We start from the raw sequence: 27,660 nt of genomic DNA on the forward strand, positions 1-27,660 counted from the left end.
ACTAAGAACACAAAAAAGTCAGGCTGATTTCTAGCAGTAACAAAAAAAAGTCCGACTGGAATTCAATATAATCAGTTTTTATACTTTGAATAAACCTAAATATAAATGTAGAGTTTATAAATCAATGAAAGTAGTAAATAATAATCTACACAGTTGCATACAATATAACTAGGCGGAATGGTCGACATGATAATATGTTTTTTTTTATGAAAACCTGACAATAATGATGATGATGTCCTCCTAGCCGATAATCGGCTACGGCGGTGACGGCTTTTCTCATGTAAGGAGATCAGCCAACTGCGCAGGACATATTATAGTGCACAAGCATTTGTGCAGACTATAGTATTATTTTACTCTTTGGTGCAGACAAAGGTGCACTCACTGTTCTTCCAATCTCATAGCTCGATGCAATGGGACGATAATTCGACACGTCCACAACCGGAGTGAGATCAGGCGCAGGACCGAAATTTGCGAGCCCACGATATGCACGGGTGTATCAATCACCAACTCCCAGGCAATGGACAGCTTTATGAAAGTTTCTAAAACCTACAAAGCTATTTCGGCCCGACCAGGGAATCAAACCCGAGACCTCGTGCTCAGCAGGCGCACTTGCGACAGCTAGACCATAGCAATAAGGAGTGCAATACGGAGAATACGGAAGCGTTTTGCTTTTAGAGCCGAAGTCTGGCGAGGCTGAGAAATTCTTCATAAAATGTTAAGGCGTCGTCCATTACCCGTCCTTGTTTACAGGGATGAGTTTTGGAGACAATCCATAATTTTATTCTTGCCTAATATCCAAACGATAAAAATCGACTAATTTTAAGAAACCAAAATAACGCAGAAAATTACAGAATAGGCTCCTACCTGTCAAAGTCAAGTTCACTCAAGCGCATTACGGGAAAATAGCGCAAGTGACCGAAAGAAAATATTCCGAAAAAAATACTACGCCGAATGAAGAATTTTGCTAACGTTATAAATAAACATCTTATCGTTTATGAATTTGGCGTTTATTAGATGTTCAGCTTGAAGTGGCAGTGATGCAAAATGATTTTGATCGTGAAAAATTGTGTTAACGTAACGATGCATTTATCAAAGTGGGTTTAAGTCTTATCTCTGTTGGCGTCCTCTTGTTTTTTATGGTTCAAGTTCACGATGGCAACAGTCGAAGAGACAGTTAAAGTGTCGGTGGTGACTGACCGATCACCAAATATTATACGATGCTCTAGTACGACGAGTGCAGAGGATTTGTGCATTATTCTTTGCAAAAAGTATAAAATTCCACCTCTCACTCGGACACTGTTCGCGTTACGAGTCAAAGGCAGAGATTATTTTCTCAAAGATAACGCAAAAGTTCTGTCCAGCACCAGGGATTACGAGCTTAGGATTCGTTTTAAGGTAATTATTAGTCAATTGTAATGTGAAGTTCTAAAATCTTAATTTCTCTGAAGTGTTTAGAAACCACTGTGTTAGTTAATGAATAATTAATGTGGAAATGAAAGGCCTTGGTGGCTCTTTAAATATTAGGAAACCTATTTTCATTTGAGTTGAAAGAAGTCAAATACAATGCATTCTGGCTATCAGTTGTTTGTTTATTAGTTCCTCATAATGTTTATTTATGTTACTGTATTAATTTGTGATTGGATTAAATGCATATTATTATAGTTAATCACAATGTTATCTAACTAAGATAATTTGCCAAATATGAATTAAAGTAAATCTAGCAGCAAAGATGAATAAGGCAAAACAAACTCAACATGTTTGTTTCAGAATCAAGAATTTAGTTAAAATTTTTAGTACAATATTTAGTATGTTCATGAATAGTGAAGTAATCACAGAATTTGTATTGTATATTAGTATCAAAGAATTATAGTTAAGACACTGTGTATTTATAGTAAAAGTAATTTACAGTAGCAAAAGTATGAACTGGCTTCATACAAATCTAATTTTATGTAATAATAATTAAAAAAAAAGAAAAATGATTTCTTTAATATTCTATAATTAGTTCAGTAACATAATATTGCACATAACACAAAGATAACAATGCCTGCTTGAAAATTAAATTGAAGCTAGGAGTTGTTTATTAGTCAAGTATGTATTATGAAATCCTTATTATTAAAATAAATAAATAAATTCTTTATTCTCCAAAAGTTATCATAATAATAATATCCGTAAAAACGAATAGACATACATTGTAGGTTTTGCTTAATATTAAACTCTCTATTTATTTTATAAATTCGAAACTTTATTCATCTTTTGTGTCTTTTATCAATGTCTTTGCTAATATAGCTAAAAAAATCTGTAGGACTTTTTATTTAACCTCTCGAATGACGCTAATTAGAGAACAATAGAAAATCAAATATGTCTTGCGTATATCTACGCACCGGCATACAAGGGGTTAAAGATAAAGTTGAACATAAACAGTGTCTGAAAAACAATAAAATAACAGTTACCTAATCCATCAAATAATTATATTAAGCAATAGTTTGTAGATACTTGTGTAAAAAGTCCTATCTAGACTGTTTACCTATAGTTAAGAGCCTACTCAAATAGAGAATAAGTGGGAAGGCCCTTAGAGGCAAATAAATTATAGAAAACTTATTGCCCTTTGAAAATTATTTGCCCTTAGTAAAATAGGCTTACCTAAATTACATGAGTCAGTGAATTTGATCAACCTTCATGGAAAGTTCTTGTCTGGATATTAGTCACAATGGTCATGAAAGTATTTAATTTCCTTAATTAAATACATAGTAGGCTAATATGACGAAAGGACACTTCAAACTCCACTGGTCCTTATAATTTATACTTTTGCTCCACGGCTAGACCAATGTTTTTTTTTTTCAAATTAGATCAAGCAAACATACAAACTCTTTAACTTAATATTAATAGTATAGATTTCTTTCACTATTATCTTTATTCACTAATCAATATTTTCCCTCTACAGGTACCAAGATTAGAGCTGCTTATAACTTTGGATGAAACAACTTATGATTACTACTTCCTTCAAGCCAGAAGCGATGTGTACGAGAATAGGATCCCTGAGCTCAAGTACCCTGACCACAAGAAAGAAATGCTCGGTCTTGGTATTGCTGACATGTAAGTTTAAATATATATTTCTACAAACTTTGGGCTTTACAAAATTGTTGGCTGTATAACTTTCATCTAAATGAAACACTTTTAATTAATAAATAATGAAATACTTTTATTTTTTTGGTATTACAGTCAGCATCAGATAGTGACACTCACTTCTTGACACTGGATATTGTAAAGAACTGACATTTCTGTTATATATAGAACACTACAACGGGACATGTTACCTACACTACATAATTATCATAGTACTTCATAAATCGTCAAGTATGATTGTATCTTGCATTGGCAAAGAACAATGGACTATAAACTTGTAATTACTCTGTCTCCACTGTGAGACAATAGCCCTCGAGAGTGTTACAGTGCAATTAACAAATTATATCTTTAATTTACATATTTTTATGTCATGTTGTATTTTACTTGACTTACTTGTTATGGAAGGATAGCAACAAATTCATATCTTGGACACCTAACATAATAAATATTGGTTATAATTAGTGGTTTACTTTATGACGTTCATAACGTCATACGACATGCAGCCTCAAAGCAAATAGTTTATTTATGTCATGCAAATATTATAATAAAACAACCGAACCCGCGACCCTGAACAAAAAAGCGGTTCGGCCGCTTCGCAATTGTTACTTAATATTGTGTGCTTTACTCGTTAGTAGTAGATGTCCGAAAATCCCTACGTGCAAACATGACGGCAAATAATCTTTAAGCAAAATCTGTTTCACATCCTGAGGTATCATCAACAATCTACATGATTACAATATTTTTCCTGCTTCTTAAATGATCACGAATGTTCACGGCGAACGAGCTGAGCATTATTGTACTGATTGCATACAGTTACCTAAACATAATGATACCTATGCAATGCAGGAACGGGGCATGACCCGAGCCGATGCAATATGTACCAGGTTTAAACTACCCACAATTGGATGCGACGTTTTATCGTCGTCTTTCATAAACCAATTGCATGCCTGTGAAAAGGATGTCCTCACTTACTATACAATCTGTTTCCTTTATTTTAAATTAAAATTGGATCCCGCTGCGATTTTGATCAAGTTTATTAGCCGTTTATGTAAATATCATCACGTTTCAAATCTCCAAAAATAGTGATGGTTTTGTGTGGCAAATTGCGAGTACATGTTTTTGATTCAGGACACGCGCCACGGCTGAGGAAAAATTGTCGGTAAACGATGTTGTGAGGGATTACAAAAAATATATACCGAAAGTGATCGTTAGGAGACACGGTCACGTTGCGAAGAAGCATGCTCACGACCAACTACCAAAGCTTTGTTCTGTTGGACATAACGTCAAGTAAGTATTGCCGATTGGAACACAATTTGCAGCAATCTGCTCCTTTATTACTTTTTTTGCGATCGGACTTTTTATGTCCCTGCTCCTACACAATGCAAACAAAAGCTGGTTCGATTGTATCACTGGTCAGATGTTTGAGACTGTCTGCATTCAAGCGTCACCCTTTTTTAGCACTCTACATCATAAACATTACCAATATAGTGACGTTGATCCAGGAGTTGATTTCTGAACTAGGGTGAAGTCCCTAATACCATTAGTAAAAAATCTTACCTACGTTGTTGATCGACCTATGTATTATTGGATCGACAGCAAACGACTGACCTTTAAGATAGTAGGTAAAACATGGCTCCTAGAATGAATGTTTGTCATGACAGGCAGATCTCAACATACCAACAAGAACAACACGATATGTTACTACACTGATGCAAGCGTTCGAACAGACACAGATTTTTATTCCCTTGGGATTTCCATATCTCGAATCAAACCACATGCTAGGAGCACAGCCGATTCGCTTTTCGTCCATTTAGCTCCGGAAATGTCACGAAAATGATCACCACTGGATACCATACATGCATTACTCTAAATTAATTTCCAATATAAAACATGTGTCACCTTTACAGCTATATAAAAAACTTGTACCTGCAACAACTGTACATTATGGCGCCGAACTATTTGGCGGAGGAATACGACAATGTTCTATGGCAGAACGGCAGCGAGGTGATACCCGTGCGAGTCATGGTCGCTCCCTTCCACCCGCATCAGCCCGGCATCAGACTCTTCAATACCGTCAAACGAGACGTGAGTTATAGTTTATAGACCTTCAATATTATTGAGAACCAGTTTCATAATCACATTATTTACGTACTTGATTAATTCTTTGAATTTTTTATCTAAACATACATGACTAAACTGATATTTTATGTTTTTTTTTCTCTATTGTGACGTCGTTTCAGTGGTGCCACGTTTGCAAAATAGAAGAATTAATTTATATAACAAGAAATGGAGAGAACTCGTTAGAAATATCTAGAAGAGGAACTCCTTTGTTCTTTAAGTTTAAGTCTGAGGAGCACCTGTCTTCGTTTATATCAGTTTGCGATGGATATTACAGGTTTGTTATACGTCGTACTAAGTTAACTTCAAAATATTTATAGGTAGATCAAATGCGGCTCCTAATTTCGATCTCTCAATAGATCTTATTGTTGCTAATGTTGTTTCATTGATCATTCCTCCGTCTTTAAATTATTCCAAACATAATATTGCAACCTTCACCAGAAACGAAGCTATAGATTATTGTTCATTTAAATAAAAAGCACAAGCAATCAAATAAAACCTCTTAATTATGCAAAACAGATTGATGGTGAAATGGACGTTTAACCTGTCTAAAGACGACGAAACGCCATCGCTAAAGGAACTACAAAGAATAAAATGTCACGGCCCTGTCGGGTAAGTGCGCTAGTAAAAGGGGTACATATTTAATGTAATTGTTACTGAGAATTTTGTTTAAAAAAAACTTTTAACTTTGTAGGGGTGCATTCTCGTATCGAAAGTTGGAAGAAAAACGCGCTAAGAAACACGGTTGTTATATATTGAGGCAGTGCCAGGATGACTACAATGTTTATTATTTGGACGTATGCACTAAAAATAGGTAATAACGTTTTCTTATTTTTGTTTTGGTATACAAACTTTTTGTTGTGCTATGCGTATATATTGGAGTGTGTCGAAGATTTGTATCAAAATATATTATGTGACGTAGACAATCGGCTTGTTTCCTTCCTTCATTTAGATCTTAAATCATTACAATTCTACACTGCCTTTAGTAGACATGATAACAACTTCATGGTAAACGCATTTGTGAAACGCAGAACCCCTTATCAATTATAATTGTACCAAGAGTGCGTATAATGTAGGTACCTAAAATTTAGAGTTTATAACCAGTGACCCAGCACTCTTTCTAGATATAATGTATTCATTGCTATTTTAATTAGACAGTTTATTATCTCGTTTTGTGTCCGGTTCCGATTAATCGTCTAAGTCGTATTCTAGACGTCAGAAAACAGTATTTTTGTGTACTTGCTTTTTTAGGAAAACAACTCTCTTATCTAAACGAATGTTATAAAGAGGTGGTCTGTTTGTTCGTGACTACTACTGAAATGATCTGAAAAATTATTTCACTTTTGGGAAACCACACTACCCTTTGTCTATCCAGACACGGGAGGAAGCTACCTTGGGTCACGGGTGACCCGTGGGAATCAGCTTGTCTTCAAATAAAATACAGATAAAAAATCTGAATATACTATTTTTGTCTTGTTGATGGATTTTTATGAAATTGTTATTTCTAAAGTTGAAATATTTTTTTGCAGCACAACAGAAACGTATAAAATAGAGTTTAAGGGTCATTGTTACGTGGTCAACAATGAGGAGTATTACAGCATAGAGAGGCTAGTCGGGTGCCATCAGAACCAAGAAGGAAGGATATTCCTGAACGAATGTATACCGCCTTCAGAGTATGGTAAATATTCACAATTGTTTTTTCTTAACCCTTACTGTCCCACTGCTGGGCAAAGGCCTCCCCATTTTGCCTCCACACCTCTTGATCCTTTGAGACCTCCTACCAATCAGGGTCGTAGGCATCCAGGTCATCCCGCCATCTCTTTCGGGGCCTACCCCGCCTGCGATGACCATCCTGTGGTTGCCACTGGGTGACGATGTTTTCCCATCTGTTAGCATGCATTCGGCTGACGTGCCCAGCCCAGTTTCATTTTAATTGAGCTGCTTTCCGGCCTACATCGAAAATTCCGGTTTTGGAACGTATTTATTTAAATACAAGAATTTTGTCCCACATTTTTTTTATATAGGTACTATCAGTGGCGGCCCTAGCCATTGCGAGGCTACGTGCAGCAGGTCTATGCGAGGCCCTTTGTCCTACGTGAAAAGTATGTGTTGCAAGAGTAAGCTGGTGTTTTGATTTAGCTAAACGTCAAGTTTGAGGAGAAATGCTCAAGTTAAACAAATTAATAACATTTTATTTTTACTACAGATTATATTTAGAGAATCACACAATTAACAAATATTAAAATGATCTGATGCTTGCGACTTTTCTTACGACTAAAATCTTTAATTAAGGCAGAATCATCGAATGAATGAGCAACGTCATTTTTGATCGAAAGAATAGCAAGGGCTGAAAGTCGATCTTGTGTCATCGAATTCCTTAAACATGTTTTAATAATTTTAAGCCTCGAAAATCTGCTTTTTCGATATTATTATTTTATTATTCGAAGACTCAAGACTATTTCGGTAGTGGGATGAATTTCAATTAAATTATTTTCTAATGTATATTTCAGTACCGGGATAATATTCAGCTCTTCGTATAACTGATTCAGGGCCGTCTCTAGCTCGTGTAGCGTCCGGGTGCAACCATGACCCAAGCGCCCCCTATAGTTTGAACGTCGTAAATAAGAAAGTTCATACGGAAAGTAGGAGTTATTTTCTTGTTAATAAAAGGACTTAAAAGCGGCGCCACCTTCTAGGTTCGGCTAAAAAAGGATGAAATAAATTAAACAAGTGGAAAGTGATGCACCCGCGAGCGTAGCGAGCGCAAAAATTTTGGAGCTTTGGGTCACTATACTTCGGCCGTTCAGAGAATGCGTTCCTGACACCTATCAGTTAGTCACGACTAGTGATGGGCACAACATAACACTGAGTTCGTTACCGTTCCTTCAAAATGAACCGCCGCATTATTTTAAGATTATTTTCGTTTTAAATTGGCGGAATCATTTGTTTTATATTTTAGTTATTTAAGTGGAAACCAAAAAAAGGTAATATTCATATAATAAAATTGTTTTATTTATTCTTTGTTACAAGTACATTGAATTGAATGTGCGAACAGAATATTAATCAGACTCCGATTTGCTTGAGGAGGTGGTGTCTTCATCATCATCTTCGCCTACATGTATAATTATATTATTATCAATAACAGAATCAATCCTGATATCTCGGTCTAACAAAAGCCGGGTAATCAAATAAAAACAGATCGAAAACACTTGAAAAACGTGGTCTATGCGCACGAAACGACAACGGACGACTGTTTTAGCGTCACAAAATGGCGGCCCATAACGCCATTTGGGGTTACCATTTTTAATCTAAGTATAAAAATGCGGTTTGGTCATAGTTTTATTTTTATATTTCATAAAAGTTATAATTAAGTCTTATAGTCCATTATTTTCCAATTCTTAAAAAGAAAATCAAAACGTATTATTTTATATTATAACTGTATAAGAACAGATTACGATACTTGCCTGTTATTTTTAGCACAGCACTACAAAATATAAACCGCTGACATAACCTTGTAATAGCGCAGTATAGATTTAGAAAAATATTGTTTACCAAGTTATTTGACACTCAGTTTGGCACAAAATTATAACATTCATTGATTATTGATATAATAATGTTGTTTTAATGCTCCTCAATTGTTAAAACGGTAAACAACCAGCAAAAATATTTTTATCGTAACTGCAACGCCATTGCAAAGTTACGTCGTCAGTTCAATCGCGACGTGTCAGGAACGCATTCTCTGAATGGCCGAACTATAAAGCAGCGGTTCCCGAATTCTTTTGGTTTCGGAACCCTTTTCGTTTCACCATTTTTCGGCGGAACCCTAGCTTAAGTAAGAAGTAAACTAAAGACATAAATACACTTAGGTACGGCTCGTGGCGTATGGTAACGCACCGGTTATATGGTTAGAGACATACTCAGTATACTCAGGCGTGGCATGGCTATCTGCTCCACAGACCAGAAAACAATTTAGCGGCCCTTGACTTTATGTATTTGTATGTAAATAGTTTTCAGTTTGAAGACAGACAAAGTAAACGTAAAAAGAAATAGTTTGGGTATTAGGTGCGAGGCGAGCGAGCGCGATTTTTTCTTAACTAAAAAGAGAAGTTCCAAGTACCCGCTAGTGTGGAAAGACATACAGTAGTAGCCGTTATCGCGAGCGAAGCGAGCGCGAATTTTTTGTTATTTTAAGTACTTACACAAAATAAATAGAACCACTGTAAATTAATAAGGTCTCAACAAGTACAATATCCAAACAAAAAAGCAAATGCAAATTAATAAGGAGCTGCTAGCGAAGAAAGCGCTATTGCTTTTTCTGAACCATAGGAATTAAAAATAAACATATCAAAGGATAAATGAATAAGAAACCTCGACGGAAGAACGCGAAATTTTTTCGGAGTTGGATACCTGAGCAATTAAACGAACATAAAAGAACAAGAAAGAACGAAATTTTCTTGTTTGGAGGTTTGATTCATGGTAAAATAACCACTGGACATACTCGTATGTCATGTCACGTCCTGTCAAATGTATGAAAACGTATAATCCTGGCGATGAAATAAGCCCAAAAAATGCGGTGATTTTTGGCCGACTCGCTACCTTCTTTTGGCGATTGCCAAAGACCTGGAGGTATTGAGTTAATCTACAATTTGTAAAAAACGGAATTAAATTATCTGCTGCCGTGGCTAGGGCTGCCACCTTTTTTTTTGGCAGATAAAGTGCATTGGTAATAATAGGTAAGAAAAAAAAAGTACACAGTATAAAAATTAAGTACAATTTATTTTTATTTATTATTTTGTTTAAAAACATTATTTTTTATTGTTTTTTGCGGTTTTTATCAAATTCTACTGAACAATTGTGACAATGACAATAACACTGATTTGAGGTTAGGTTGCGTTCAGAAATTATTTAAAAAGAGTATTTTCGTGTACTTTATTGTTTTCATAAAGTATAAAGTACAATTACTTGAAATAAAGTACAATACTTTATAGCCCGGTCAAAATAGACATAGACGTAGTGGTCAAATAACAAAAATTCCCACAAAGCTGATTTTTGTTGGACAGCTAGATTTGATAATTATGAATAAAATACTAAAAGTCCCCATCGATCCCAAGTGTGCGTCAACAGTTATTCGAGGTTAAATGTCAAAATTTTAGGTTTTTTGATTTTTTTTCGAAAACGGTAAGTTTTATCAAAAAAAGACATCAGATCAAAGTTGTAGATCTTTAAATTTTCTACAAAAATGGCATTAACAGTTTTCTCCTAAATCTTACCATTCCTGAGATATCGCGCTTCAAAGAGTCACACTACACATGATATGCACATATAAGCCACGTATATACGACGGCTGCCTTTAAGTTGTGTCGTTTGAAATAAGTATAGACAATCTAATAGGTTAATACCATTTATTGTTTTTCTAAGAATTCTCCGCGATATTTAATGCACTTTTGCATGCATTAAACCCAGTTCTTGAAGTATTTATTCCATTCTTAAGTGAGGGTAGTCTAATAGGCCGATTTGTATGAGTCTACAGCTTTTTCAGGTGTGCTGAAACGTTTACTACGGAGACTCCTTAATTTTGGGGAATGTAAAACAATCGTAATGCTCACGGATCCATGTCACGGTATGTTACATGTTGGTCTGCGACAATTAACTGCCGCATAGCCTCGATACTATCATGGGTCATATCGGGTTTTGAATTACCTTCACGTGGCTTGTCGCTAAGTCTAGATTGCCCACTTTTAAATCCTAAATATCAGCGTACTGCAGTCCTAAGGCATGGTTCTGCATCACTAAACACAGAATAAAATTTTTTAAACCGCTGAAGTCGCGACAATCCGCTTTTAAAGTTGTAGAAAATTATCGCACGCTAATTTTCCTTCGACATTTCCATTTTTATCCAGAAGACTGGAGTTGGAAATTGATTCATAATATCTGGACCCTATTAAAACTTTACTCCCACCTGCTCCAGAAAAACTCCATTTTTCATTATTTTTTGCAATTGCAAAAATGATTGTAGTATGAAATCATCCTCCGAGCCCTTTTCCCAACTATGTTGGGGTCGGCTTCCAGTTTAACCGGATGTAGCTAAGTACCAGTGCTTTACAAGGAGCGACTGCCCTATCTGACCCCCTTAACCCAGTTACCCGGGCAACCCAATACCCCTTGGTTAGACTGGTGTCAGACTTACTGGCTTCTGACTACCCATAACGACTGCCAAGGATGTTCAATGACAGCCAGAACCTACAGTTTAACGTGCCATCAGAAACACAGTAATAGGTGTCCAAGATATGCTTAGAAAGTACATACAAACTTAGAAAAGTTGCATTGGTACTTGTCTGACCTGGAATCGAACCCACTCATACTTGAGAGGTTGGTTCTTTACCCACTAGGCCACCACGAGTTTTTGTATGAATCTGATAAATCTAAAACAATCACAATAATAGTTAACCCAATAGTTAATATCAATAATGACATCATATTAGAACTTGACGGCAATTATTTCCTTAAACTATCCTAAAATTGTCATGACAGCTGGTGGAGTAGGCCTACAGGGGAAACCACGATAAAAAAACGCGCAGAGTACACTACCTCACAGGTGGCGTGGAAATGTGTGCATGTCATGTATGGAGTATACTTTGAAGCGCGATATCTCAGGAATGGTAACATTTAGGAGAAAACTGTTAGTGTCATTTTTGTAGAAAATTTTATAATCTACAATTTTGGTCTGATGTATTTTTTTGATAAAACTTACCGTTTTCGAAAAAAACACAAAAAAACAAAAATTTTGACATTTGACCTCGAATAACTTTTGACGCACACATGGGATCGATGGGGACTTTTAGTATTTTATTTATAATGATCAAATCTAGCTCTGCACCAAAAATCAGCTCTGTGGGAATTTTTGTTATTTCAAATGTCTATTTTGACCGGGCTATTATAATAAAGTACGGGTGGCAACCCTAGCCATGGCCTTCCCCCGCTACTTGTCGCGAACTCGTACTTACACTCGCGAGTGGTACCTACATGGTGCTTAAATGGAATTTTGGAATACAATATTTTAAAACAATTTAATTGAAAATGAATAATCATTTAATATTGTTAAAAGTGAAACGATTTACTATATGGAAATCTTAAATTTTCCGCGGAACCCCTGAGGACCTGTCACGGAACCACAGGGTTCCGCGGAACCCCATTTGGGAACCGCTGCACTAAAGCACCTAAACTTGTATAATAAACAACAGTGCAAGGTGAAGTCGCGAGCGTAGCGAGCGCGAAATTTTTTGAATTTTGGGACATAAAAGTAGGTACGCTAATCAAGTTTGAAGGAAAGGTACTGTCAAGTGAATAGCCGCGAGCGTAGCGAGCGCGAATTTTTTTATATTGTTTGTTTAAGGACTCTCAAATTAAACTCGGAATTAAGCACATATAAAAAGAATCCGTGACTGGATCGAGAGCCTTTGTTACTTTGGTGTTCCAACTTTTTGTTGAATTGAGGACTCAAAAAGTAAACGCAGAATGAATTAAAAATAAAGAAAAAAAATCACATTTTATTCTTGGACCAGATATATATTTTTTTATATTAGTGTGGGTTGTAGCGCGAGGCCCCCCAAGCGCGAGGCCCTGTGCGATGGCACAGTTCGCACACTAGGGCCGCCACTGGGTACTATTGTAACTTAAAAATAGTTTTGCAAAGGTTATAAAATATTGGACTTGACTAACTACTTTTAGAATCGTGCTTACTCATATGTCTCGATTTAAAACTGACACATGCGATACTAATCTCGATCAAAAGTAGTTTTTAATCGAGATTTATAGCTGAGCGTTGGTTTACAAGACTTCGAGTATTATGTACAATAAAAATATTATTATTTATCGCGGTTATTTTACACGACTGCTTCGAGGCGATAAATCTACCTCGCCTTTTGTTATGTCGGGGTCGGTTTCCAGTCTAACCTGATGCAGCTGAGTACCAGTGTTTTACAAGGAGCGACTGCCTATCTGAGTATCCCCAACCCAGTTACCCAGGCAATACAATACCTCTAGGAACGACTGGTTGTCAGACTTACTGGCTTCTGATTACCCGTAACGACAACCGAAGATGTTCAAAGACAGTTTTTGGTATTTGTATTAGGTTTTACCATTTTTGATTTCTTAGTCCCCCAGATTTTTTTTTACAAAAGGTGAAGTTAGCCTGTCTACACTGATATGGAAAACATAAACCGTGTTTTTCAGCGACTTGCGCATGTTATTATTTAATTATTTTACAGTAGATATCCCCACAGTGATTCTGAAGCTGCTGTTGTACCTAAATAAATCTTTAACGCGTTTCTTATCCGATGTGGAATTAAATTATCTTAACGGAATCGTTCAGCCGTGTCGATCGTTCGCTGTATAATACTTTTGTCCGAGATTTAACTGATACATTGTAGCCGACTTGTTTGGATATCTGTTTACAACATTTTCATGGTTATACTACGCCGATTTTGATGAAATGATTCAATATGACCCATGGAAGGCGGTAATATTTTTCTTATTAATTCTGAGTCATGTACATTTATGTGAAAATGTGAAAAAAGCATTTACAACGAATACATAAACATAAACAATACACTAGTTTTTGTGTTTCATGTAGTTTTTATTTTGTATAATTTGTCAAAAGAAACATGTGCTTGACTTTTTATGGCATCTTACTAACACGTTTTTACGTAACTCTTTTTGCCTCAAATTGATTATCCCATATCTATTCCATTTTAATTAGAATATAAAAGTATATTCCTGGAAAAATACAATATATCCGATGCAATGAGTTAAGTAAATATTCTTCTACGAAATATCCCCGCATTCAAGTAAATTGTAAATATAATGAGCTTTTTATTCGTCATAATTGATTAGCTTTACCCATATAAGTAGGTGTTAGACGTTACATTAATACATTAAGCGTTCATTAAAATGTATCGTATGTTTATTAATTTTGAATTATTGTTGTAGATAAGTCCCAATTACTGTTATGTGGGGAGCCGGTTAAAAGAGGTGTGAGAATTGACCAAGCTGAACTTCAAGATATTCTCAAAGACAACCGGAGCCCTCGATGTTTGCCAAATAAGGACATTTTACTGTACACAGGTAATATAATGTAATTAATTTTAGGTATCTCATACATCATTGTCACGCTTCTGTAATTGTTATTTTGTAATGAGAATTTATTTAATGTCTATGATAATGTTTCTTTGAATTCGTTTTGTTCTCGTTATTTTTATGTAATTTACTGGAATTTTTACTTTAAAGGTTTTTGTTGTGTTCCCCGTTATTTAATGCAGACTAACAGTTGCGTCACTAGACACGGTTTAATTTGTACTTGTCACGATTTACGCATTTTTTCTAGGTTCTGAAAAGTTCGGTTCGGAAAACATAACGACTACTTACAAAGCTTTGTGGAGGCTCGATGAAACTAAGAAGTTGGTGGTCGCATTCAAGACTTTACAGAGAGAAAAGGCCAATGACCATTTAAAAGTAAGACTTTTTTACATCGACTGTAATGGATGTCGATTTTTGTAGTGGCATCGATTGTGTCTATCGATTCGTTAGTGGTGGTTAATCGATTTTATTTTTTATTAGGAAATTGTTCAGTTCGGGAGTAAATGAGATTTCGTTACCTTTAAATCGAATGTACCTAATCCAGACAGTACATATCGATCCTATTCTATGATTGTTGCCGAATTACTTGTATAGATATATCGATGCAATTCGTCAATCTATTTTATTTATCCTTAGCATTTAAAGTACGACTTTGACATAGATTGCAATCGATATCGATTATTGAACCGGAATCGATAATTACACATCGTCTTTATTCAATTATTGTTGCTCAATTAACTGTGTATATCGATTCTATTCGATAGTAGTGATTAATCGATTATTTTTCAGGAATTCGTAGAGTTAGCAAGCAAATGGGCTTGCGTGCAGTCTAGTTCCATGGTTCGACTATACGGCGTGACGTTGAGTTCGCCAACAGCACTTGTGCTCGAATACTTGCCATATGGACCCTTTGATGATTATCTAAGGTAAATATATTAATTAAATATTTTTTATTGATTTTGAGTATACAAACAAATTGTAGCTATTTTTGATGGGAAATCATCAAATAACCCCTCTCGCTATGGGTTAGCAGCATGAGGGATTGTCAGACTCTTACTGATTAAAACCCATCATGTTCCTTCTTAAGCTCTTTATGTACTAGGGCCGCGGTAATTCTTTCAAACAATCCCGCGAATTGTAGCTTAATATAACTGTAAGTAGTTTCGAAAATTGTCTAAGGTAAATATAAAGTTTTTTTGTTAAATGACGAATTGTTATGCAGGTTTTATCGTCCCATACATTTTAATTTGTAATTTTATACAAATAAAATTAATACTCGTAGTCGGAATTTAATTCTGACATCACTTTACGAATTTTGAATCTCATTACAGTAATGTTTTAGCTTGTCGTGATCTTTCATGTTGACGTTTATTTTAATAGAATAAATTACCACTTTGTAACGAAGATGCGTAATAGAATCCTAAATATTTGCATTTTTTTCTTGTCTTTTTGTTTTTTAATACTTTTGCTGTGCCAAGATTGTTGCTGTTTTAAATGTAGCTGGGAAAAGGCTAGGCAGTTGATGATGAACTTATGATATGACTTAAAATGTGATATACCTAACGGGATAAATACAAACCTTAGCATGAATAATGTTAATGTTGGTAGCGTATTGATTCGATAAAGTTTCCTTAGATTTAAAATTCGATGCAGCAAATTAGGTTCCTTTCATTGACGTCAAAGGACAAGCTTGTTTACGAAGAAAAAATCTAGTTAACAATATGCGTAGGTACTGTTTATTTATGCTTCATCAAGTCACTGCATCAAATTAAACTGCTATTTTCTGAGAAAATTAATTGTCATTGCTTTCACTCTTATTTTTACCCGACTTTAAAAAAGGAGGTCTTTCAAATTGACCCTGTGTTGGGCTTTTGATGGTGAACTCGTATGCGTCAGTTTTTCCTCTTGTGAAAAAAATGTGTCTACATAAAGATGGGTCACTGTTTCACATTGCAATTGTGATGTCTACCTCAAAGATCACGTGAAAGCACTAGCCTAATATCGGCTTTAAGTGAGCGAATTTCGGTCGGTGGGCAAAATCCTCGATCATTTTCGTTGTAAGCTGGATTTGAAAATTAATTTATTGATTATTTTTTGCGTTCAGAGAGAACGGTGCCCGCGTAAAGCTACTTCACCTAAAGAAAGTAGCGGCGGGTCTTGCCCGAGCGCTATGGGACCTCTCAGAGGCAGGCATAGTGCATGGGTCGGTGCGGTGCCGGCGCCTGCTGCTAGCGGCGCACGACGGCGACCGCATCGTCGTCAAGCTGTCCGGCCCCACGCTGCGCAACTACACACAGCACGAGTGAGTACAAACCACAAAACAAAAAAATCAAAACACATAAACGGTAGTGTACAATCAGTAACTCTAAGCGTAAACTCAGCATTCAAATGGAAGTTGTATGTAGGTAAAAAGTTAAAAGTTAAAAACTATAGGTACTGCTACTAAGTTATATGTGAAAGACGAGCGGAGATGCCATAATGCTGATAGGTCAGGCATCTTCTTCTCAAATGCATACGGTGGACATGACCAAAACGATACCTGCGAGTGAACTGACAAGGCATTCGGTTTTTTGAGACATCTGTCAACATTTTTTACGATTTTACATCTGGTTTTTCACGGCCTAACCGAGCGACAGATATTTGCCGCTCGGTATGTCACGCGTAAGCGATTGAGATTGAATTATGTACTCTTTTTTCCAAGAAAAGTTAATAATAATTAAGTAAATATTCTTTCTTTTACCAATAAATTCGCTGGTACTTTCAAAAACTTTATATATTTATGTAAAAGGACAATGCCAGGGTCTGGGCTCAAAGTTTGCCCAGCAGTGGGAGTAGTTCCAGCTGGTTCCATAGTGTACTCTGAACACGAAATCCAAATATTTTGGAAATCGGTCCCAGAGGTCCCGAGAAAAACCGGTTCTATTGTTCAACTTGAACAGTCACTTTATAAAGCCCAAGCCATTTGCCCAGTAGTGGGAATGGTTAAAATAGGTTCCTTACTTCACTCTTAACACGGAATCCAAATATTTTTGAAATCGGTCCCGGAGGTCCCGAGAAAAACCGGTTCAAATGTTCTCCATAGATAGTCACTTAACAAAGCCTGAGCCATTTGCCCAGTAGTGGGAATGGTTAAAATAGGTTCTTTACTTCACTCTTAAGACGGAATCCAAATATTTTTGAAATCGGTCCCAGAGGTCCCGAGAAAAACCGGTTCTAATGTTAGCCAGCCATTGTTAGCAAGCCATTGTAAGCAGCCACAAACCTAACAACCTCTTTTCTTGAAATAACATTCAGATAGTTAGTGGTTTCACTGTTAACAGGATAAAAAAAAAACAGAAATAGACGTTTAAAGGTAATTGTTGTTTCTCTTGCTTTTCAGTCTCTATTCCACTGATTGTGGTAGCACAATCAGTTCTAAGTTCGTGTAGCGTCATGCAATTAATATCCGTAATGGCAATGGAAAAATCTTATCAAGACGAATAAAATAAGCTCGAACACGAGGTAGTAAATAGATACCGTTAAGGAGTTCCCCCGTCTCACTGTCGTCTCCATCGTCGGGTCAGGTCTTAACCTCCACTGTTTTGTGGTGTCGGAGACATATACCCGATTGACAAGTTTTTATTCGATATGTGCTTACAATTTCCGAGAGTTCCCTATTGTTTTAAGGTTTCTATCACCAGACCCTGGACCGAATAACAAAGGAACCATTTGGAAAGTAAATCCTTTCAAACAATAAAATGATTGTTTGAATCGGTTGGTAAACGACTGAGTTATGCACGTACTTACGTAAAAAGAATACAAACAAACTGAGAAACTCCTCCATTTTTTGAAGTCGGTAAAAAAAAATCTCGTTCAATACCACGTATTTGTCGATTAATATTATAATGCATTTCAATTAAGGTAATAAAAGTGGAATAGTTAAGAGTTCGTAAGCATATTTTTCATAATATTGAATAAGAGTTAAACCAGTTTTTAATAATAATAATAATAAGCCCCGCAGGGCATCTGAGGCGGATGACGGGGAGTAGCGACCCCGCGGGGCTATATATCCGAGTGCTCCAGGGAGAGTATACTGTCCCCCATCTCCGGCCTGCCGGAGTGAAGCATGACGGGGGATAGGTCTCCCGCCTCTTGGCTTGCCTTCATCGGCCGGTCAGAGTGGAGTCGCTAGAGCAGGGTTAACAGCCCACTCGGAGGGTAGGTGCCTCGTGGTAAGTGGCGAGTGGGCCGGTGATGCTGGACCCACAGGGAGCGCGTGATCTGCGTTTAAAGTCCGCCGAGGTATCCTCACCCTTCAGCCGCTCATGTACCTGTTGCCCCCTTGTTGCGATTTAGCGACTGATTCCCGGGGGCCCAGTAAGTGAGTTGGCGAGTCTCCACCTGCCATTTTTACGTGTATTTATTACATTGTTATCGGCAGGTGCCATAGTTCCCGTAGTTTCCCCATTCCTAGTCCACTAGCATCCCATCACAATAGCCCAAGTAGTTTTCATCCATAGTTAGCAATAGTTTAGCACAGAACCGGGGACTGTCCTTGGGTACATTTCTATAGTGTATACAGGGATAATCGTCGGTTTTGTGTCACCATTTCATTAAAGTTGTCTCTTAAGGGCTTCAGCGTGTTGGCTTCGGCCCCACGTTCGCCTCCCAAAAATCCGGGACTCTATAGTCCCGAGGTCTGGTAGAGACATACAAGTTAATAATAATAATAATCTTTATTTGCTTTAAACATGGTATTTTTGGTGTTACATAAGATATATAAGGAACAAGCATGTTTAGCTATATAATAGCATGCAAAAATGTATAACTTAAAACTAACATCTTAATATTAAATTAACATTAACCTATTTGAGATCAAAATTTCGATCAAGAAATTCACTGACACTATAAAAGCTACATTTGACTAGCCATTCGTGTAGTTTTGCCTTCAGAGCTCTTACATGTAATAATTTCAGGTTTCTAGGAATTTTGTTATAAATACGTACACACATTGCAAGGCAGTTTTTGTTATATTTTGTCAGTCTTGGTAGGTCATCAAGAACTTTTCTCAGGACTCCTGGGATAGATTTCGAAATATTTCGGTCTGGGACTTATTATAAGCCTATGGATCATAATACACTATGCAGTTACTGTGGGCAACTCTTGAGCCCAACTTCCATACAAAGAATAGCATTGTCCTTTCCTTCAATTCAATTACCTTCTATTCGCAGCGTACACTGGATGCCGGTGGAATTCTTCTCTGACATGAGCTTAGCGAAACGGTCGGTGATGGGCGACATCTGGGCGTTCGCCACCACGCTGTGGGAGGTGTTCTCTTACGGACAGTCGCCCACCGAGACTAATCCTGTGTTGACTGCTAGGGTGAGTTCATTTCATTTTGTACGAATTATAATGATGTCACATGGGTAAGGGTGCTTACATAAAGAAACAGGTTGCCGGTACAGACAAACCTGTACGGGTAGGTACCGATCAGTGCAGGTATAATATTCTAAAGAAACAGGTAAACAGGTAACCTGTTTCTTTATAAGTGAGTCAATAGGATTGTATGGAAATATTATACCTGCACTGATCGGTACCTACCCGTACAGGTTTGTCTGTACCGGCAACCTGTTTCTTTATGTAAGCACCCTTAGTTGGGAAAAGTAAATAAAGACCACGTTTATTAACTAGGTTTATGTTTGACTTTTTGATTGCTTGTTTCACTTACGTAGACGGTTTCCGCATTGCCTGGATTTAAATAAGTTTTTTATTATTAGCAAACAATTCAAAACGTCAAAACAATAGTTGAGGCCAGCAGGAACTCAAAAGTCTTTGACTAAAATTTCTTTCATCTACAGTCTAAAATTTCTTTCATCTACAGTCTCTGGATCGCGACTGACTTTCAGGCAGATTGTCGACTAATAACGACTTTACTTACCTGCCATATTTCTACTCCAGAGTTACGAGATGGGTGACCGGCTGCTGCGTCCGGCTCGGTGCCCGGGCGAGGTGTGGGCACTCATGCGCCAGTGCTGGCAGCCCGACCCGCTGCGCCCGCAGGAGATCATGCGGGACATGAACCATATGCTGCACAGAGGTATGTCCTACCTACTTCTCACAGAGCTACGAGATGGGTGACCGGCTGCTGCGTCCGGCTCGGTGCTAAGTGCTGTTAGACTGGAATCCGACCCGTATATACACTCGGCGTCACAAAAATCGCACCTCTTCAATAATAATTTCAAAAACATGGAAAGGCATGGAAGCAGTAATCAGGGCCAGGGGAGGGGGGGTAACACTAGGTTTTAAGTTGTTTTAAAGGACTGGTTTTAGGTTTTAAGGTGTTGTAATTTTTACTGATAAAATAAAATTTTCCTTTTTAATCATTTGCATTAGCTGGCTTTTTTATATCCATGTAAACAAATAACCACATCCATTGATTTATTCTGAAATTTAAATAAATTACCTTTCCAATGATACCTCATAATCATATGTCTACCATTGATTAATAGGGTTAAAATGACTTTGAAGGGAATTTATAAAGAGGTGCGATTTTTGTGACGCCGACTGTAGTTGGGAAAAGACTAGGCAGGCATGTGTCTGGCACGATCAACATACTTTAAAATGTTTTTATATGTTGCAGAATATGTGCCGATCCACGAATACGAAGAGCCAAAGATCTCCCTAGAACATATGGAACACGCTGAGACTGTATCAAGTAAGTATTCATCCGAATGCCACACCAAAATAATCATTATTACAAGTGGACTAAAGTCTACATTTCTATGACATGAATATATAATTGTAATGTTTGTATTTCAGGTGATAGGTTTATACCGAGTGAATTGAGTGATGCTGGTAGCAACAAGTCTTTGATATCGGACAGCAGTGTGCTTTCAATGAATGGGACAATGTCTGATCAATATGATAATCCTGTAAGTATATTTGATGGTTTAACATTGAAATTAGCTATGCTATTTGTGTGATTACCACTTCCAAATCGATAAAATTATTTGATCGATCTATTGTGGAAGTATCGATTTTCTTGGAGTATGAGTAGGCTGCTGATATTTTCATGTTACATTTTAGATTACATAAACAGTTCGATTTCGATGGCTTTTTTAGGAGTCAATTCTGGGTTAAAGCTCGCCGTTGTACATTTTTGTGTGTTTCGTATAATAGGTGTGCAATAAAGCATTATAAAAATAAAAAATAAGACGGCCTAATTGTTTATCACTGTTGCCCCATTTCAGCTAATATTACTTTGGCATCTTCCATATTCTCATGCATCATTCCATTCCAGTTCGCAGACAACAAAAGCTCCAATTCCCTAGAAAGCATGAACGGCCTTCCTTACGCGTTACAACGCGAGCTACGTTCCCGAAACAGCGGCAGTGTGAACGCAGCACGAGCCATCGATGACGAACTCGATGACGACTCCACGCCCGCGCCCAGGCTCATGGAGTCCATCGTGTCACAGGGGAAGACTTACCTCGTCACGTTGACTAAGAAGATTGGCAGTGTGAGTATTGTGAAGTCTTATGACATAAACAAGGAAGGAATTTTATTTCGAATTAGAACCTAGAACCTTGCGTGAGTGTACCAGATTCTTGAGTGAATTGCGTCCCACAAAAATAGCCTAGGTATTATGCTATTCTGATGTATGAACTACATAATTATTGTACTACTATGTTTTATCGAAATACATCCAGTCGTTTGCGCGTGAAGATATAACGGACATATACAGTCACAGACTTAGCCTTTATAATAATTAGTGTGTGTGTGAACAATATTGTTTACCAAACAAAAAAATAAATACAAAAAAAATACCTAGTTATTACTACACGCTTGTAACAAACAAAACATTTGCTTAATTAATATTACTTTCTTCTTCACAGGGCAACTACGGGCACGTTTTCAAAGGCTGGATGGAGCGCGACAACCAAGAATCTCAGCGAAGAGAAGTGGCCGTCAAGAAGTTGACGCGACAGGCGTCTGAGAGAAACGGCACTTTGTATGAAGACTTCAAGAATGAATTGGAGATTATGAAGGTAAAAACAAAATTTTTGTGAAAATGAAAAATCTTAATGTTTGGTAGGATTTTAGCTTGCAAACTCAGGGTCCAACTGTGTGTCCCATTTATTAACACAATTTATAGTTCGGCCATTCAGAGAATGCGTTCCTGACACGTCGCGATTGAACTGACGACGTAACTACATTCATTGATTATTGATATAATAATGTTGTTTTAATGCTCCTCAATTGTTAAAACGGTAAACAACCAGCAAAAATATTTTTATCGTAACTGCAACGCCATTGCAAAGTTACGTCGTCAGTTCAATCGCGACGTGTCAGGAACGCATTCTCTGAATGGCCGAACTATAAAGATCTTTACTAACTACTAGTACTTAACTTTGGCACGTGTATGTAAAAATTCATAGTGAACAGCAGATTTAAGGAAACTGTAATTTATTTTTTGGTAATCTTGGGCCTTACAACCTTGATAACTTTAATGTTACGGCATAAATAGTCCTTATTACCTTCTAAATAAACCTCAATATAATTCCAGTCGCTTCAACACATCAACATAGTAGAAATCCTCGGCTACTCCTGGGACCATGGATCAGACGTGCTCATCGTGATGGAGTACCTGGAAGAAGGCTCGCTGAACTACTACCTCAAGTTCCAGGGAGACAAGCTAAGGATCTCGCATCTGTTGAAGTACGCCAGGGATATTGCTACGGTGTGTATTGTATTTTTGGGGGATATTTATAGGTATTTGAATAAAAATACGCGTATAACACTTGAGATAATTTATTTGTTTAAAAGGTGGGTCAAATAGTGCATACAAGATGGTATATGTTAAATAATATTTGTATGTAAAAATCTGCAGAGCAATTTTTTACACATTTGAGTGTTTATTAGTGAAAACAATATTTTAGATATATTTCACATAGTAAAGATTTCTTTGCTTTCTGATCTGCAAACCAAAATTTGTCAGGTGACAAAGTCAATTTTTAGAGCTCTTTGCAGAAGTATTTTTCTAACCATTACATACTTTACATTATGAATACACAAATAATTACTGCAAGCATAAAACTGAACAGAACTTGATAAGTCATCTCCACCTTTTTTCCCAGGGAATGGACCACGTATCAGCAAAGAACGTGGTACACCGTGACTTAGCGACGCGGAACATTCTAGTCGTGAACAAGTACCACGTGAAGATATCCGACTTCGGCCTCGCCAGGATCATTCCCAAGGAGGAAAACGCATACAGACTTAAGACTGAAAGATTGCTGCCTATTAACTGGTAAGATGTTATTAGAAGAAGTTGTTTTTAACCTTGTTACTAAGACTAGTATGTTCAAAATTGGTTGGCTGGGAAATACATCTCATTGAACAAGACACATAACACTCCCTAAACTGTCCTCATGGGATTGCCAGTTCTTCAATATAAAAAGCAAACATTACTGGTTAAAATTATATGCAATGCATAATAATAGTACATACCATAATTACTGCTGAGACCACGTTCCATAATTTACGAACAATACATATTTTGTTCTAACAAATCACGTCGACCACCATCTTACAATAAGATGACAGTACATTTCCAGCCTTTTTACTGCCAACGATAGACATCACTAAAGAGTTCCTCGCCACGTAGGTACGCGCCGGAGTCGGCGGTGGAGCCGTGGCACTTCTCGACGAAGAGCGACGTGTGGTCGTACGGCGTCACGGCGTGGGAGATATTCACGCGAGCCCGACAGGAGGTGCCCAAGTTCAATCCTGAACGGCCGCTAGAACGGGCTTCATGGTGAGGAAATTATTATTATTTATTTACTACTTTTCCGACAGATTTTTGGTTTCACCAATAGATGGCGCTATACGCCCGGAATACATTTTATTTTTAATTTTTATATTTTTTGTAATAAAAACTATCCTATGTCCTTTTTCAAGTTCCAAACTATGTCTGTATCAAATTTCACACAAATCGGTTCAGTAGTTTAGGCGGGAAGAAAAGACAGACAGACAGACAGAAAGACAGACAGACAGACAGAGTTACTTTCACATTTTATACTGTTCGTTTGTCCGTAGCTCACTCGAATACTGTTCGCAGGTTTGGAATCCTCGGTACGATATTTATAACTCAAGAATTGAATCAATTCAGAAAAATTTTACCAGATATCTCCAATATAAATGTGGCACACATGATTGCAATTACATATCCAGATGCAAAAGATATCACCTTTTACCCCTTAAAGAGAGGAGGATGATATCAGATGTTACATTTCTTGTTAAATTGGCTCAATCACATATTGACTCTCCTTCCCTTCTCTCGAAAATTGGATTACGCGTTCCTAAAAGGTTGCCTAGAATACCGGCTCTCTACCTTAATGTCCCACATTGTAGTACTAATTACCGACAAAGTTCATACTTTGTCAGAGCAGCAAAGACCTTTAATACACTCGCAGACTTTTCGGAACTTGACCTATTTACCGCTAAGCCACGGGTATTCGCAGGAACACTTGCTAAGAGCTGGTTTGATGTGGTTCGATAATTGTATGTTTTCGTTTGTATTTTGTATTGATGTCGTGTTACGTTTTTATTGTTTGGATTAAGCAGACAAGCTAGGTATTGATATGCGAAAACATGTAATTGGTTTCAAGTTATCATAAATTGTAGTTTAAGTGTTTTTTTGTAAAACTGTTTGTTTTCCGAATAAAATAAAATAAAATAAAAATAAAATAAAATTTATAATATTAGTTAGGATAGTACTATGGGCCCAACGAGTAAGTTGTACAGTTGCAGGAAGTAAATATATGATGATGATGATGTCCTCCTAGCCGATTATCGGCTACGACGGCTGTTCTCACGTAAGGAGATTAGCCAACTACGCAGGACATATTATAGTGCACGAGCATTTGCGCAGACACAGGTGCACTCACTATTCCTTAACTCTCATAGCCCGATGGGACGGTAATCCGACACGACCGGAGAGAGATCAGGCGCAGGACCGACATTTACGTGCTCTCCGATGCACGGGAGTATCAATCACCAACTTCCAGGCTCCGGGCTGCTTTGTGAAAGTCTTCTAAAACCCACAAAGCGATTTCGGCCCGACTCGGGAATCGAACCCGAGACCTCGTGCTCAGCAGCCGCACTTGCGACAGCTAGACCAGTCAGTCAGTATGGTCAGTACTACCACATTTGGAAAATTCAATCACCCATGAAGATTGAGTTTATTAAACTATAAAATTAAAATGGAGTATTCTAGTCAAAGCATGCTTGGTCGGTGCTATATACTGTGCTGTAGCTTTGACACTTCCGTTTATTCAGTCATCTCTTCATTCCCTGAAAACTTCTTCTCTCGTCAGAACAAAAAGACCCCATGTTATTCTAATATAGTAGATACATGTCACTTCAAGTTTCATTTAAACCGTGTTTGCGCACACACACTCTGGCAAAACTTTGTAAGAGTGTGTGTGCGTTGTAATATTGGTGTAATTAAATGAAATATTCTTGTTACAGCTTTCAAATACCGGAAGATTGTCCGTCAGAAATATTCAGACACCTGATGATGGACTGTTGGAATCTCAAACCGAACTTACGACCCAAGTTCATTGACCTCGTGCATATGTGCAAACGATTTATGGACGAGTATAAGTAGAGCTTTTATTTCTTATTGCACGAAATCTCAAAATATTATCGTGGAAAAAGTATATACGTATTAAAATATCGTCTTGCTTTTGTGATTCTCTTGTGCGGGTATGGACTATGGTGCTTCTTTGAAGTGTTCACCAAATCCTGCAACAAGAGAAAAAAGGCCAATTATGGATAATATATTTTTTACGTAAAGAAAAATGTGTCAGCAGTTTCGTATGTACTCAGGTGCAGTTCGGATCAACTATTTTGGATGTTTATATCGTTGTATATTTAGAGGTCAATCGTCTCATTACGTGTTTGTTATATTTGCGCTATATTTGCACAAACGGTACTAGCTAATCAATCGTCTAACATAAGTATGTGTTTTTGTGGTTCCTCCAAGCATTTGCCTTAGTTCTGTATAGTTTATAGTTATTTGTAAATATTTATACAAATGTTATATCCGTTTTTCTTTTATTACAATATCATAATGCATCTCAATCATGTGGAATCTATTAATTTGTGTTTTTCAGTGCAATCATAATGAATGGATTATTGTTGTTGTCTGTCAATGTTTTTTTTATTAATATTATTGTTTTTGCCCCAGTTTTTGTATATTTCATTTGAATTGACTAAGAATTTGAATTTTGACGTAATGAATACTTGCCGTGTATTATTGTGACTAATTGACGAGTCAATTTTAGTGTAAGCAAAGCTATATTGTGTAAGCAATCAGTGTATAAGTTTCGCTAGTCTAACCATTCTAGAGCTCTTACTGGCACAAATGTGAACTTGCGAGATTATGATGTTATTGGTGTTCAAATAAATTGCAAATCTATAACAATTTGAGCATTTGTACAAAAGATCGCAACTATTAGATGACAATGAAGTAACGTTTGTTAACAGGACGTACGCACGCGGTATACAGAATGGTCGCTTAGATCGATTCACTATAAAACCAAAGATGATATTAAAATATGAACATAAAATCTAGAGAACAATTTATTTTTAAGAATTATTGTGTACATTTTATTAATTTTACGCCTTATATGTAAGTTTTGCAATTCACTGTTGTGACAATTATAAACAATGTAGTTATAATTTTAGTAAGGCACGAAAAATATAATCGGGTAATTAAAACTTACATTATAATTATTTTAGAAATTTATATTTGTTTAGATATGATTGGGAAATATTTTATAAAATTGTTTTTAATTATTATTTTGCACAGCGTCGCTTGACGATGTGTCGACGAATTGGATTGTGATTACATAGACTGACAAAATGGAGTATCGGTGCTAAAGGATGAAATTAGCAGTGTTGGGTCAATCAACGAATGATTTTTTTGGTAACTAATAATTGACTTATTATTATTTTTTAATGGTGTCTTATGTACTTTTGCTGAGCCATGCATCGAAAATTGTGAAAAGTAAGAAAAATTACTCGTTTATTATTAATGTATGTTGAAGTTTATACGAATTTTACCCAACACTGGAAATTGGGCCTTATATTTTCTATTGAGAGCGTCCGGGACGACAGTTGGTAAAGATCTAGACGTCGGTAGTTGTAGAAGATCTAGTTCCTGCAGAACGATTATAGATTTTAGTCCGAAATTATTATGTACCCAGAACCTGAAATTATAGAAGCCGAGGGATTTTA

The 27,660-nt window shown here is 36.8% G+C and overlaps 1 protein-coding gene across 1 annotated transcript; it reads left to right on the plus strand.

The window, feature by feature from the left end:
• The first annotated feature begins 900 nt into the window (after positions 1 to 900).
• LOC124638313 (tyrosine-protein kinase hopscotch) lies at positions 901 to 27,660 on the plus strand. Its single transcript, XM_047175247.1, has 22 exons — positions 901 to 1,395; positions 2,942 to 3,093; positions 4,252 to 4,410; positions 5,031 to 5,208; positions 5,364 to 5,518; positions 5,761 to 5,853; positions 5,936 to 6,055; positions 6,771 to 6,919; positions 14,230 to 14,364; positions 14,624 to 14,751; positions 15,166 to 15,302; positions 16,481 to 16,678; positions 19,587 to 19,737; positions 20,314 to 20,452; positions 20,996 to 21,070; positions 21,175 to 21,287; positions 21,656 to 21,874; positions 22,251 to 22,403; positions 22,922 to 23,095; positions 23,493 to 23,665; positions 24,023 to 24,172; positions 25,888 to 27,660. Exons 1-22 carry the CDS (start codon positions 1,153 to 1,155, stop codon positions 26,024 to 26,026), a joined length of 3,333 nt encoding a protein of 1,110 aa, XP_047031203.1. The 5' UTR covers positions 901 to 1,152; the 3' UTR covers positions 26,027 to 27,660.

Source organism: Helicoverpa zea, chromosome 17 (genome assembly GCF_022581195.2).
Source record: "Helicoverpa zea isolate HzStark_Cry1AcR chromosome 17, ilHelZeax1.1, whole genome shotgun sequence".
Taxonomy (NCBI): Eukaryota; Metazoa; Arthropoda; class Insecta; order Lepidoptera; family Noctuidae; genus Helicoverpa; species Helicoverpa zea.

Coding starts and splice junctions, on each gene's coding strand:
- LOC124638313 (XM_047175247.1), top strand. CDS start 1,153: ATGGCAACAGTCGAAGAGACAGTTAAAGTGTCGGTGGTGACTGACCGA. Junction 5,854..5,935: donor AAATGTCACGGCCCTGTCGG/GTAAGTGCGCTA, acceptor TTAACTTTGTAG/GGGTGCATTCTCGTATCGAA. Junction 6,920..14,229: donor TATACCGCCTTCAGAGTATG/GTAAATATTCAC, acceptor TTATTGTTGTAG/ATAAGTCCCAATTACTGTTA.